This window comes from Stegastes partitus, unplaced genomic scaffold (assembly GCF_000690725.1).
Source record: "Stegastes partitus isolate 25-593 unplaced genomic scaffold, Stegastes_partitus-1.0.2 Scaffold898, whole genome shotgun sequence".
In the NCBI taxonomy this organism is placed as follows: domain Eukaryota; kingdom Metazoa; phylum Chordata; class Actinopteri; family Pomacentridae; genus Stegastes; species Stegastes partitus.
Window position 1 is genome coordinate 225,962 of NW_007578629.1, and position 13,432 is coordinate 239,393.

At 39.9% G+C, this 13,432-nt stretch overlaps 1 protein-coding gene across 1 annotated transcript in view; it reads left to right on the forward strand.

Moving 5' to 3' along the window:
* Positions 1 to 13,432, forward strand: part of LOC103366019 (PH and SEC7 domain-containing protein 1) — a 74,237-nt gene that overhangs the window by 28,023 nt on the left and 32,782 nt on the right. The window contains exon 7 of the mRNA XM_008293630.1: positions 1,914 to 2,003. Within this exon, the coding sequence (XP_008291852.1) occupies positions 1,914 to 2,003 (90 nt within the window). The remainder of the gene's footprint in view (positions 1 to 1,913; positions 2,004 to 13,432) is intronic.

Here is a 13,432-nt window from a genome sequence, read left to right on the forward strand (position 1 = left end):
ATGTTAAAAGAAGAGTTCTTAAGTATTAAGTGTTGTCTGAACTTAAGCAGCTTTCCAAGAATTTTACCTTAAAAATAGTGTAAAATTGAGTATTTTGACTTGAATCAGCAACTATCTGATCAAATAATACAAGTTGATGAATTAAAACGTCCTTCATTATGTCCCCTCGTGTTAAAGGATCAGGATTATAATAACTGTCAGCAGCTTTTCTGTCCAACGACACATTAAAAAACTGAAATACTCCAGTGACAGCGTTTAATATTAATCATCGTCATCTGCCTCTTTTTAAATCCTACCAGACAGGGCTGTGATTAATTTTTAAAATATTTTTAGCTTATAATAAAGTGTGTTTAAAAATAGAGAGAACAGTTGGGGTTAACTGTTCACTTAACTCGAGGACAAATGACATTTTGTTCCCCCTTAACTCTTCGGGAACAGGAAACACGGACGGTTCTTCTTTCCAACAACTGGACCGCATCAGGAATGTAGTTCACATGTTTGTCGTATGTTGTGTAATTCAATCGAGAAACTTAACCTGAGTCACTCGTGGGTTTTTGGTTTTACAGAATCTGTTGCAAATGGTTTATGTTTAGAAGTGTAGAATGTATGTGTTTGATGAAATATTACAAATTTAAGCTTAGATTTGACTGATTTTACTGAAAAAACATCAGAGTGTTAGTTCAAGGACTGTCAGAGCTTGAAAATGTGCTGATTTATTTGTGTTTTCACAGTTTTTTGCTCTGTTAAATACTGTATATTTGTATTTTTTAAAAAGAAAACATGTCTTTCAAGCCTGTTTTTTCGACTTCAGATAGTTAAGGAGCATGACCACTGAGTTAAAGTACCGATATAACAAATACTGACAGTGTTTCTGTCGGGAATCTTAACCTGAGTCACTCATGGCTTCTTGATTTTACAGAATGTGATGCAAACTGTTTACTTTTGGTAATTTAAAAAAAGTAACATGTAGAATAAAGTTATTTTGATGAAATAGTACTTATTTAAGCTTACATTTGATTGATTTATTAGTTCAAGGACTGTCAGAACTTGAAAATGTGATGATTTATTTCCGTTTTTAGCTCTGATAAATAGTGTAACTTTTTTAAAGATAACGTGTCGTTCAAGACTGGTTTCTGGGTTTAGATAGATGAAGCGTATGAGGAATGAGTAGAAGAACAAACACTGATAGGACATGTCACGCTGTTCTGTCGGGAATCTTAACCAGAGTCACTCATGTTGTCTTGATATCACAGAATCTGAAGTAAATCATTTATTTTTGGTCATTTTTTTCAAATATGAGACATGTAGAATAAAGTCTTTTGATGAAATATTACAAATTTAAGCTTAGATTTGTTCGATTTTTAAGAGAAAACATGACAGATTTTTAGTTCAAGGAGCTAAAAGTGCTAAAATATCACAATTGTTTCTGTTTTCACAGTTTGTAGCCAAAATAAATGGGGTCATTTTGGCCATGTTGTAAAGATAACATGCCTTTCAACCCTGTTTTTGGGTTCGGATAATGAGCGCTGATAAAAGTACCGACATAACAAATACTGACAGGGTTTGTCATTGTTTTGCCATTCTGTCAGGAGTCACTCATAACTTCTTGATTTCACAGAATTTAATGTAAACTGTTGGTTTTTGGTGATTTTTTTTTTAAAGGAGACATGTAGAACTAAGCTATTATGATAAAATATTATAAATTTAAGATTAAAGTCACATACTGTCAGTTTAAGGAGTGTCAGAAGCTAAAATTGTGCTTTCACAGTTTCTGCTTCTGACAAATGGCGCCATTTTGGCCATTTTTGAACAATTACAAGCCTTTCAAATCTGTTAATTTGGGTTTAGTTAGGTAAAGAATCACGAGGAATCTGTGTTAGTATGAAGTAACGTTGAATTTATGTTCCCTCCAGAACATCGGCAAGAGGATGTCATGCACGCAGTTCATCGGCAACTTGGAGGGACTGAACGAGGGCCAAGATTTTCCCAAAGATCTGCTCAAAGTAAGCGACTGTCAGGTCTAAAATAGCACAAACACACACACACACACACAGACGCACACATCCCTAATGAGAGCGAGCAGCCTGTGTGTGCCAGCATTGTATTGTCGCTCAGATCTGTGCGACTGAGCCTGGCTGCCTGGCCGCCGCTCGCTGCCAGCTGGCGTTCGCCTCCTCTCCAGAGGCCTCCAATCAGAGGCCTGCCCGCGCCCGCCACTTCCTGGTACGCTCCGGCTGCAGCACGAGCTGGAAGAATAACATTAACGCAGACGGAGCCGGCAGCGGCGGGATCCGTGCGCGACTTCAGCAGCATTAGATTAGCCTATTAGCTTAACCCGGTGGGTCGCAAAGGACGGCGCCGGGGTTCAGTCAGAGGCCTCGGGCCGCGTGATGCGCCGAAATAACCCGATCAGAGCGGGCCGTCTGTGCATTGGCGCTCCTAATGATGGTGCCGCTGATAGGGTTTTGTCTGCAGAGTGGTCCGTCAACATGCCACCGGGCCCCAGAGCGCGAGTCAACAGGTTCTAATGGGGTATTTATAATGCATGAGGGGGAGAGAGGCCGCGTCCTTCAGCCGAGACGATGGGAATGAATTCTGCAATGAAAAGCCTGTTATTAAGAGCAGATAGTGTCCACGCTGCGAGCCACGAGTCGTGCATTAGCTGTTTTATTTATGCTCGCATAAACCTCAGGAACAGCCTTTTTAATCAGGCCCTTCCACTCTCCACCAGCTCTTTTATTCTATCCCCTTTCTTACCCCAAAGCCAAACTCTCTTGTCTTCGGACTCCTTAAATGTTCTTCCCTCTCGCTTCTTTCCTTATCTGGGCTCAGTTGAGCTCCGTCTAGTTTAATCTCTCAGTGCCACCGTTATCTTTCACCTCCACCCAGCTCTTGCCTCCCCGCTTCTGTCATATCTGCGTCTGTCCTCTCTTTTCCCGTCTTCGCTCGTCCTTTACTGGATTGTTTTGCAGCAGCTGTTGACTTGTGTGAAGGTCTTACTAGTTAGCATCAAACTAAAACATTTCAAGACGTATTTGCTGTTCGTATTTCACATTTTGGCTGTGAAGTGACGCCTGCCTTTGAACTGAAGTCTTTGTTGTTTGCAGAAAGAATTAGATGTATGTTCATATACCTATTAGGTAAATTTGAAGCAAACTTTAAAAAAAATAAAAAAAAAAGCAAATTAGGTTTATCATTGGAGCGAATATGCAAGTGTCACCAGAAGGTGGCGCTGTAACAAAGATTTAGGAAAAAACAGAAACAAAACCCATTGTTGAAGATAAAGACACAAACAAAACTTTTATGAGAGAAGTTTTAGTCGTTAAAGTCGTCATTATTGTGTCCTGTCAGCTGGCCTTGGCCTCGTTTCAGGATGTTTGGAGACAAAGACGACAGAAGCAGCTGATCAGTCATGTTAGTTCAATGCTCACTGGGTCAGAACTTGGTCGCATCAACTCTTTTTGTTAAAAAAAAAAGTCAAAAATGACCTCAAGGGAACTTTTTTCTCGCAGTTTTTTTGTTGTTGAAGTTTTACTGATGATGATGCGTCAAAATGTGCATGAAAATACATTACGGACACGAGTCTGACTTACCAAAGTCAACCTGTCATGACTCCTATGACAAAAGAAAGTTACTAATAAATACGTGTTCTTTCTCTGAAAATTAGTAAACTAAGCAAGCGATTATAAATTGATGATTAATGTACAAAGAAACGATAAGCTGAGGTTTTGTTTTTTTCCCACTAATTTAACCTGCAGTGACTCTTTTGGCCACTTAGCGGCAGCAGAAACGAGCTGTGAACTCCCACTGACACATTATCACGACATGACAATAACAATAACAATAAAACTACAAGAACAGACTAAATCTAACATTTGTAATAACATTTTAAAACCTTTAACTGTGAAGATAATTTTTTAACATAACAAGGCTGGTAAAATATGAATATTTTGCATTTTTCCTTTTATTTATGGTTAAAAACAGTTAAATAAGATAAGATATGCCTTTATTTATCTCACAGTGGAGAAATTCACGTTGTTGGTAGCAGCATTAAACAGAGATACACATATACGAGAGAAAAAAATAAAAAACTGTATTTTGTCAGTTTTAGTAACAATTAACAGAAAAAAACGTATCGATTCTGTAATTTTACACAGATGTGTAAATGAGAGAAACCTTTGAAAGATCACAAACGTGATCAAAATAAAAATGTTACAATAGTGTAAAATATCTATAGGCACTGATAAATTGACAAAATACAGTTTTTTTTAAATGAATTTATATATAACATCTGTTTATCTGTCATTCTGCTGCACCCTAATTCCATTTAGTCATGCTGTAAAAAAACATCTCTCCATTAAAGAACAGTAAAAATCTGGCAGCAAGGGTGCCAGAAAAAATGTGTTAAACAACAAAGTACTGCAACATTCAAAAACTGTGAAAATAACAACAAATATCTGCAGCATAATATTTTTGGCTGATTTAAACACAGTAAAACTGCATACTTTTATAGCCACAAGTTGTAAAATAAGAAATTACTATGTAAAAATACATTTTCTTGCATTTGTTTGTTCTCACAGTAAATATGCAAAATAATACCTTCTTAATTTCCATTTTACTTGTTATTATCTGTAATTTAAGTAAACAGTAAAAATCTGTAAAATAGCAGTTTAAAAAATACCCTCATTCTTTTCAATGCTTAATATAGATAATATTCCTTTCAAATAATGGCAAATATTTGCAAAATAATTATGCTTTTGTGTAATTTTATGGTTGAACAGAAAAAATGAATTTGGAAAAGTTCAGATTTTTGATGTGGATATTATTCACAGTTAACCATTAATGAGTAAATTTATTTATTTTACTATTAATTATCTTTATCAACAGTAAATTTTCCAAAATTATATTTAAAACCTGTTAAAAAATACTTTTTTTTTTGCTGTGCAGTATCTTCTTCTGCACACTTTCGATTTCTTTTCTTTTGTTTGTTTTTTCCGTCCTCCTCCTGTTCTGTTATCGCTCCGTGATTTCCTGCTACAAAATGACTTGTAACCCCTCGACACCACCTCCACCCTCCATGTATTCCTCATTTCCTCCGCTCATCTTCTTACTTTCCCATTTCCCCCCTTCGTGTCTGGTATCTCTGTTTGTATTTGCTGTAAGTACATTAGGACAGAAAACTGCCTCGTGCTCATTTTCAACACACAGTACTGTATATCTGTCACAGCAGTCCTTCTTTAATCACATCTCTTTTATCCTTCTGTCCATCTTTACTCCCCGTCTATCTCTCGAATTAAAGTTTCATCCAGTTACAGCAAATTCTTTTCTGACATTTTCCTCAGTAATTCCCGCTTTATCTAGAAAGTTATCTGTTCTTCATTCATTAGCTGCTCCTTTTCTTATGTAAAATTAGGGACTCACTCATGATAGCAATAAAAGCAACACAATAGAATACAACACAGCGGCATGTTCGGTTGCTGTTTGTCCACAACTTTGATCCAACATCTCAACAACTTCTGGATGAATTATCATGAAATTTGGATCCGATGTCTGACATGCTGATCTAACGTCTTTGGAGAACCTCCTGCTGTCATCTAGCGTCACCTCAAGTCAAACGTTCTGAGCTTTGTTTTCAGATCATACCTGCAAAACTAGGAGCTTAACAAACTAGACAGGTGGTCTAATAAATGTGTTAAGCACTGTATAGATGTTTATATTGCAGGAAACCATGAGTCCACCCTGGGTAAACTAGTGAAAGAAGCTAGTTGGGATTCATCTAAACATAACTGGGAAAGCAACACAGCCATATTGCAGCTATTAACTTCAATCAGGTTTGTCCGACGTCATTAGAAAACAAGACCTAAATCGTAACGAAGCAGAATAACGCCGCGCAGATGACAGGACTCGTTCAGGTGTGTGATTGAGAACGAGCCGAGCTGCCAGACGCCCGTCAGTCCGTCACATGTCTGCTGACGGATCGCACAGCGTGTCAGAGGAAATATCCTCCGGAGTGCATTAAGATAGTTTATGGGCTCATTATGAATCCAAGAACAAGAACACGCTGATTGAGACAAACAAGCGGCGGCACCCGATCGGACATGTGCTGCACGTACGCGTCGATCCATCCTGTTGCTGCTGCTGGGATTTAATGACGTGAGCGCCGACAAGCCAGCTTCCATATGTGCCAGTGTTCATATTTTATGAACGTTTAAATGAGCTTTTAACTCCGCTGCAATCAACTTCCTATTAAGTTAGATGAACATATGGCCTGAAACTAATGCATTAATTAATGCTGCTCTGTTCGGGGCCAGAACAAAACAAAACGGAGCTTAAAGAAAAAAAACACAATGAGGACTAAACAAAAGTAACTCCAGGCTAAATAGACAGTTGCTTAAAAACTTGTGGAAAATGTGCCACCACGGTACCCACTTCACAAAAGCACTGGAATGAATCGGAGTCTGCAGCATATTTGTGACATTAAATATCAGTAAAACAAGACAGAAAGGTTCACCGGCTTTCTTAGAGGAGTTTTAATTGTGATTTTTAAGGAAATAACAGATAAGATGATGACGCCGATTGCTCCTCTCTTCTGCTTTGTTTTACTTTTGTTGCTTTAGATTTCCTTCCTGCTTCTGTACGTCTTTGGTTCGCTGCTTACAAAGAGACGTTTTTAGCAGCTTTTAAGCAAAAACTCACTGTCAGACAGTTACAGTCTAAACCTGAGAATATAATAAAGCATTTATCCACGAAAGCATTGCAGAATCATGACTCTCAAACCAGTAGCGAGTGGTGAAAGCGTGGTGCTGGTTCAGTTGTCCAGTGAAGAAAGGCTCCGTAGGCTCGTATAAAGTCCTGCACTTCTATGGAAACAGAACAACCAAAGAGACAGAAGTGGAGAGAACCCAAAAATGTCTTTTGTGCAATATAAAACAGTTATAATGCCATGAATTAGATTTTTAAAAAAGTGAAGTTCTTCTTTTTTATATACAAAAAAAATGAAAAAACCAACAGATCTAACACTTCCAAAAGCCCACAAGTATTACTAATAATATTCAAAACCCAAATGGAGGCTCTACATGCTGTAGATAACTTACTTCTTTTATTACATATATTTTATTTATTATATAATTTACTTATTTTATTTGCTTCCATACTTTTCTCCTATCTGCTCTGTGTACACTGCCTGCAGTCAAGCCAGAAAGTCCCTGAATTTTTTATCCCATTACTGTTGGTCACATCTGAGTCACCAGTGGCTTCCTGTTAGCGCCAAGGACCGCAGAATATTTCCTATTTTACAGGATCTGGTTGGTGTAAATGGTTTATTTTTTGGCAAACTTTGAAACGAGACATGTTGAATAAATTGATTTCGATGAAACATCACGATTGGGTTCATTTCCCAGTGGAACAGCTCGTCTCCCATGACGAGTTTAAGGACTGTTGGAAAGTTGAAAATCAGACAATTCTTTCTTTTCTTCACAGTTTCTAGCTCTGATAATTGGTGTAATGGTTAAAGTACAACATGCTTTTCAAACCTGCCAGCTGGGTTGGAAGATCAAAATTTTTTTTTTCTTTTACTAATTTTTTGAACATCCTTTTAAAATTTGCAGTAAATTTACAGTAAATTTGCAGTAAATTTGCGTGGAAACACCACTAGTGTCACTGTTCCTGGTCAGGCACTAATCATCCTTGTTTATCTCCTGTTTTTCTACGTCATTATGAACGTGCACATGCAGTAAAACAAAAAAAAAATCTGGACGCATATTACTTCAATGTGCTGGAAAGTGCAGGAGCAGGTTGTGAATCCGAAGCTTCACACACTGGGTTCAGGAGATTGCTCCATTCTGCTGCTCTATTGTGGTGGTAATGGGAAACATATCAGAGGGTTTAATCAAAAGACGCTGAACTGGTGAGAAAGAGAAAGAGAGCGAGAGTCCAGGGGGAATAATCGAAAGAGAGACGGCGAGAGAGAGAGAGAGGGAGAATATGTGACAATAGAGAGAGCAAGATAAAGACATAAAACAAGACAAAGGAGAAAAAAAAATTGCAGAAAGAAAGGAGTTAATTGATGATGAAAGAGGGAGTGTAGTCCACCTGAGGGAGAGAGGTGGAAGTAGGCGTCATGGGGATGCAAAGCCGCTCTCATTATTTTCCAGTCCACCAGGCAGCTGATTTCTGTTTTAGCCACAGGACTCAGTGGTTCAGAACCGCTCCAGTGTTTGCTGAACGTCAGAATAAAGCTCCGACATACGGCACCGTCTCAAACAATCACACTGTGCTGCGCTTTAGGATTTATTTTAGACGCAAATGTGTCCAAAATGTGTAAGTTAGACCTGCCTGAAATACACCAACGAATGTCTAAACGTCCTTTCTGTGGAGTAATTTTATAAAACATGAAGAATATAGATGAAATGAAATGAAAAATACTTTATTTATCCCAGAAGGGAAATTCAGTTACAAAATTTCAAATTCAAAATTTCAAAAAGATGGATTATGGAGTTGGTCTGCTGGACGCAAAGTCGTATTCCTTGTTGAAAAGTTGGTCAAATGGCAAGATGTGACATGAAATAAATACAAAAGGACCATTAAAAGATCCAAAATTACTTCAAAAATGAAGGTGGCTTTTTCCAGGACTCTGCAAAGTCATATATGTACAGATGCTTTAGGCTAAATGCTAATGTCAGCATGCTAACATGCTCCACATGCTTAATGTATCTTTCAACAATTTTCCCCTCTGTGTGTCATTTTTGAGCCATGCTGCATTCATTTTATTGATCAAGTATGTTTTATTTTTATCTACAGTGTTCTTTATCATCCCTGTCTAAACACTGCCTGCAGTTCAATCAAAAAGATGCCGATTTTCGTCACCTGATTGTCACAGCTGAGCTTCACGGTTGCACCCAGGAGCACAGAAGCTTTCATTTTATCACAAGAGCTGGTGCAAACTGTTTCATTCTGACAATGTTTTAAATGAGACAGAATAAAATGGCTCTGATCAAAAATCAAAAAGAACGTACGCCATCCGTGATGTGTTCAGAGAATGTTGGAAAGTTGAACATCTGTCTCTTGCTGTGATAAATGGTGTCATTTTGGTTATTTTTCAACCAAAACATAAATGTCGCACAAGTTTTGGGGTTCAGGGGATTAATTAGTGAGCTTTAGAGGTCCTTTTAGGTGGATTTTATTACTTTAGTATCGAGCCAGAATAGCTTTTTCTTTCTGTTTCCAGTCTTTATGCTAAGCTAGGCTAACAAGCTTCTTGATGTGGCTTCATGTACATCCAGAAGGGAATTTGGATATCTTTTCCTCCAGAGAGCAAATAATCATATTTCTCAAAAATGTCAAACTTGACTTCAAAATAATCAAAACATGTCTGAAATGTTGGAGTTTTGTGACATGTTGTAACTTGTTCACTTTAATAATTAATCTACATTTCTGTCAGAGGTTTTCACATCAGCTGTTTCTGCAGAGCTGCAGTATTTTTGACTGAATGTGTCCGATGAGCGGCTCAGTGTTTGTACCACAAAGAGAAATGATTTAGACTCGTGGTCCCGGCGCCACAATAAGCGGTTAAGCCTTCATAACCTCTTCATGTTCCTTCTCCCTTCTGTACCAGCCTGCATGAAAAAAAACAGAGCTGCTGTGTAGCTTCTGTTGCCCCCCTGCAGAATTTGAAGCTCTGGCTGCCGGCCCAAGCCTGTGCTTTAGAGGAAACTTTCTTCCTTTTTATTGTGAGGCTCAGAGTTACATCGGTTTGCACTCCCTCCCTCTCTTCTCTTCTCAGCAGTGCTCAGGGCTTACAGCTTGAAGTGGGAGCTAATGATGCACTGAAGTAGGTTACCAGCCCGCAGTAGAGCAGGAGAACAAATTCTGCTGAAATGAAAATGTTGTACAGCTCAATCAGACGCCGGAGCGCGCTCTTCAAACAGTAATTAGGTACACTGATGTTATCGATTGCGTGGCAGCATCGATTGCGAGGAAGAGGAGGGGGCGGGGGGAGAAAGACGGATGACTTATTTGTTTTTGCAAATGAGGGGAGAGGAAATCATTTATGCACGTGTCCCCGCTGTCGGTCTGGCCCGGCTATGAATGTGTCTGAAAATCTGCACAGGAGACGCAGCGCCAGCCTGGGCAAAGACAAGCAGGTCATGTCTGAGGACAGATGCTACCGTTTACACGCATCATTATGTGCATGCGCTGAGAGGGAACATACAGTTAAAATGGCGATCTTTTTTTTTTTTGTGCAAATCTCCTGCAGCTTTGAGTCTAAGAGTCTGGAACTCACATGACTGCGGGGTCATGAGACGGGTCGTGCTCTTCTATTTTTAACTATTTACATACACTCCACATCCTCTCCTCTTCCTCATACGGCGTATTGCCCTTTAGTAGTGTATTGCTGCTTTATTCATGGAGGGAAACCTTCCTCCTGCAGATGAGATTGGAAGCAGTCACATCAAACTCCATGAAAAAATTATGCATTTTCCTAAAGCCGTTTGTGCTCAGGACATTTTCGGCAAATCAGAGAGCGGCCCGGCTGCAGGTTGCTAAATGTTAAAGTATGAGTCTGTATCAGTGTTATTTAGAAACACCCACAGTACATCAATCCGAGTTGGAAATGCCTGTGCCAAGGAGCGCCATTGAAAAGACAGCCATTGTTTATTTTGACTCAGTCCCACATGCACCGTCATGCTGTCGCAAGCACTCACCACAAATCAACAATGCATGATGCCCAGATTTTTTATTTTAATTAAAAGGAAAGTGTATGTTAATTTTTTAAAAGCTTATACATTAACCTTGTATCCAGTCCAGGAAGACTGGCTTAATAAAGACGCAACCTGCTGCCATTTTGTGACGGTTTCCAAGTGCAATATGCTGTATGTGACAGCTCGCCTGGTCAAACCGTGATCATAATGGATGCAGAACTGTTGTGCTTCATTTCTGTTGCGACAGAGGTGCAGTTGAACGGCTTTAAGACTGGCTCAATAAAATCGGTGTCACTGACTTATTGTTAAAAGCCTTTATTTACGCTTTGGCTACATTAAACAGCTAACATATGCAGAGCTGAAGTGCTGCAGAATCTGTATTTTTACTTGCTCCACCTGCAGCACATGTAGATAGTCTGACTGCACCTTATTATTATTCTGCTATTGTGGGGGGAAAAAACACTTGTTTGCATTTCTTTAAACCAATTACAGTTCATGGAGCTGCTGCGCCGAGGATGCATCGACAGTCTTCTCAAAGTGGTGGATTTAGGAATTGTTTTGGTGGTTTAGCTGCTAAACTGTGAGTTTTGAGCTGCGAGGTTGTTGAAGGGGAAATGGAAGAGAAAGCCAATGGCAGCTTTATACCCACAGTCTACATCTGGTGAGTCAGACTATCTGTTTTTAAAGCAGGGCTGTGAAAGTCTTTCACAGAGTTTGTGTGTTACGGGTACGTTAACACTTGCAGATTTGAAGACGAGTCTGTGAGTGATGAATTTACTAAGCAACCAACAGCTGGTGCCGCCAAAATAAATGCCATCTGGGTGATCAACACGCACGCACCTTGGTTAAAATAAAAATAGAAGACTGGTCTATTTTTACGTTGGCAGTCTGGATCTTCACAGCGCATCACTTAAAGTACTTCCCTAACAATAAATCATTTCTACTCTTCCCATTCACTGTCTATGTACCCAGACTAGCAGTGCATTGTAGTAGTTCGCTCCATATTTCAACCAAAATTGAGCTATATGCTAATTTTTGCAGATCAGGGGTGTCCAAGCACCATTCACTGCCTCTAAACGGATTCAGCAACTGCATGGCTTATCCCTCACCTTGAAGTGTTTTCGTAATATAAGCCAATATTTCGGGGCTCAGCCGGATAGACGGCGATCCAAAACAAGACATTTGAGGAAACTCTGACTTAACATTGTCTGAACAAGTGATCAATCAATCGAGAAAATAACCAACAATGACAATAATCGCCGCCTTAAATGTATAAAACTGATTTGGCAGCAGCTTGAATTTGCTTAAAACGCTGGAAAAAGAACCTGAAAAACACAATAAGTCTATTTATACAGACATGAAACTGACAGATTGAGAAATCCCAACAGCAGAAAACCACTAAAGACAAACCCACATCTTCCTCAAGGTTAGTGTCTGTTGGCAGGACAGCAGCATCTGTATGGCTTCTGTTTCATTAAACAGGACAGGTGTACGACAGGTGTGGCGGCTCATTTGCTGCATGTCCTTCCCCCATTCTTCTCCCCCTCTATCTTTCTTCACTATCCTGTCCATTGAAGGCGAAAACGCCCAGAAACAATTTTAAAATATATATATATATGTATAGGGGCGGCTGTGGCTCAGGTGGTAGGTTTGATCCCCAGCCCCTCCACAGTCAAAGTGTCCTTGGGCAAGACACTGAGGTTGCTCCCAATGGCAGGCAGCACCTTACATGGCAGCTCTGTCGCCATTGGTGTGTGAATGGGTGAATGAGAAACACATTGTCAAGCGCTTTGAGTGCCGCTAAGGTAGAAAAGTGCGATATAAGTGCAGACCATTTATCATTTACCATATATATGAACTAAAGCGGGCTGCAAGGTGTTGGATTAGAAGGTCCCAAGAAGGTTAAGAAGGTCGCCGGTCTTTCTGCGTGGAGTCTCCATGTTCTCCCCGTGCAGCGTGGGTTCTCTCCGGGTTCTTCCTCCCACACAGTCCAAAAACATGTTGAGGTTAATTGGTGATTCTAAATTGTCCGTAGGTGTGAATGTGAATGTGCTTGGTTGTCTGTCTCTAAGTGTAGCCCTGTGATAGACTGGTGACCTGTCCAGGGTGTCTCCTGCCTTCACCCTAAGTCAGCTGGGATAGACCCCCCGCGACCCCGACCCTAGTGAGGATTAAGCGGTGTATAGATGATGGATGGATGGATGGATAAAGTAAAGTTTCCAAAAAACATTAATGTAGTTTGAAATCCTCGACCTCACCGCCTACAAGTGAAGCATTCATCCAATCTGGTGCAGCCAGTGTTTCAATCAGTTATTTGCTGAGAAGCTGCCTCGTCGTACTTCCATCAAACGTCCAAAGCTGGGAAGCGACACGGTTCCTCGCGTCATAAAATGTCCCAGTGGACACATCCCATTAGGGCAGTGTTACACTTAACTGCCCGCGACTACACAAAGGTCAGCTCGATATGAATTTTCTCCAGGTCGCTGAGAGTTCGCCGTATGAAACGGAGGCAACCGAGCAGACTCCTGTAGATTAGAAATTGAATAACAAGTGCTTCTGTGGTGTTCGCAGCTGTCCATCTGCAAGGAAGCATCATCGAGGCTTTACATGCTGTTCAAATGTCTGCTGCAGCGAGCTCCGTTGCTTAGCTGCTCCACTAATGGTGCATATGTTACATGTGAAGCTTTCATTAGATGGAAGTAAATATGCCATTTTTACAGGGTTCCTCCAGG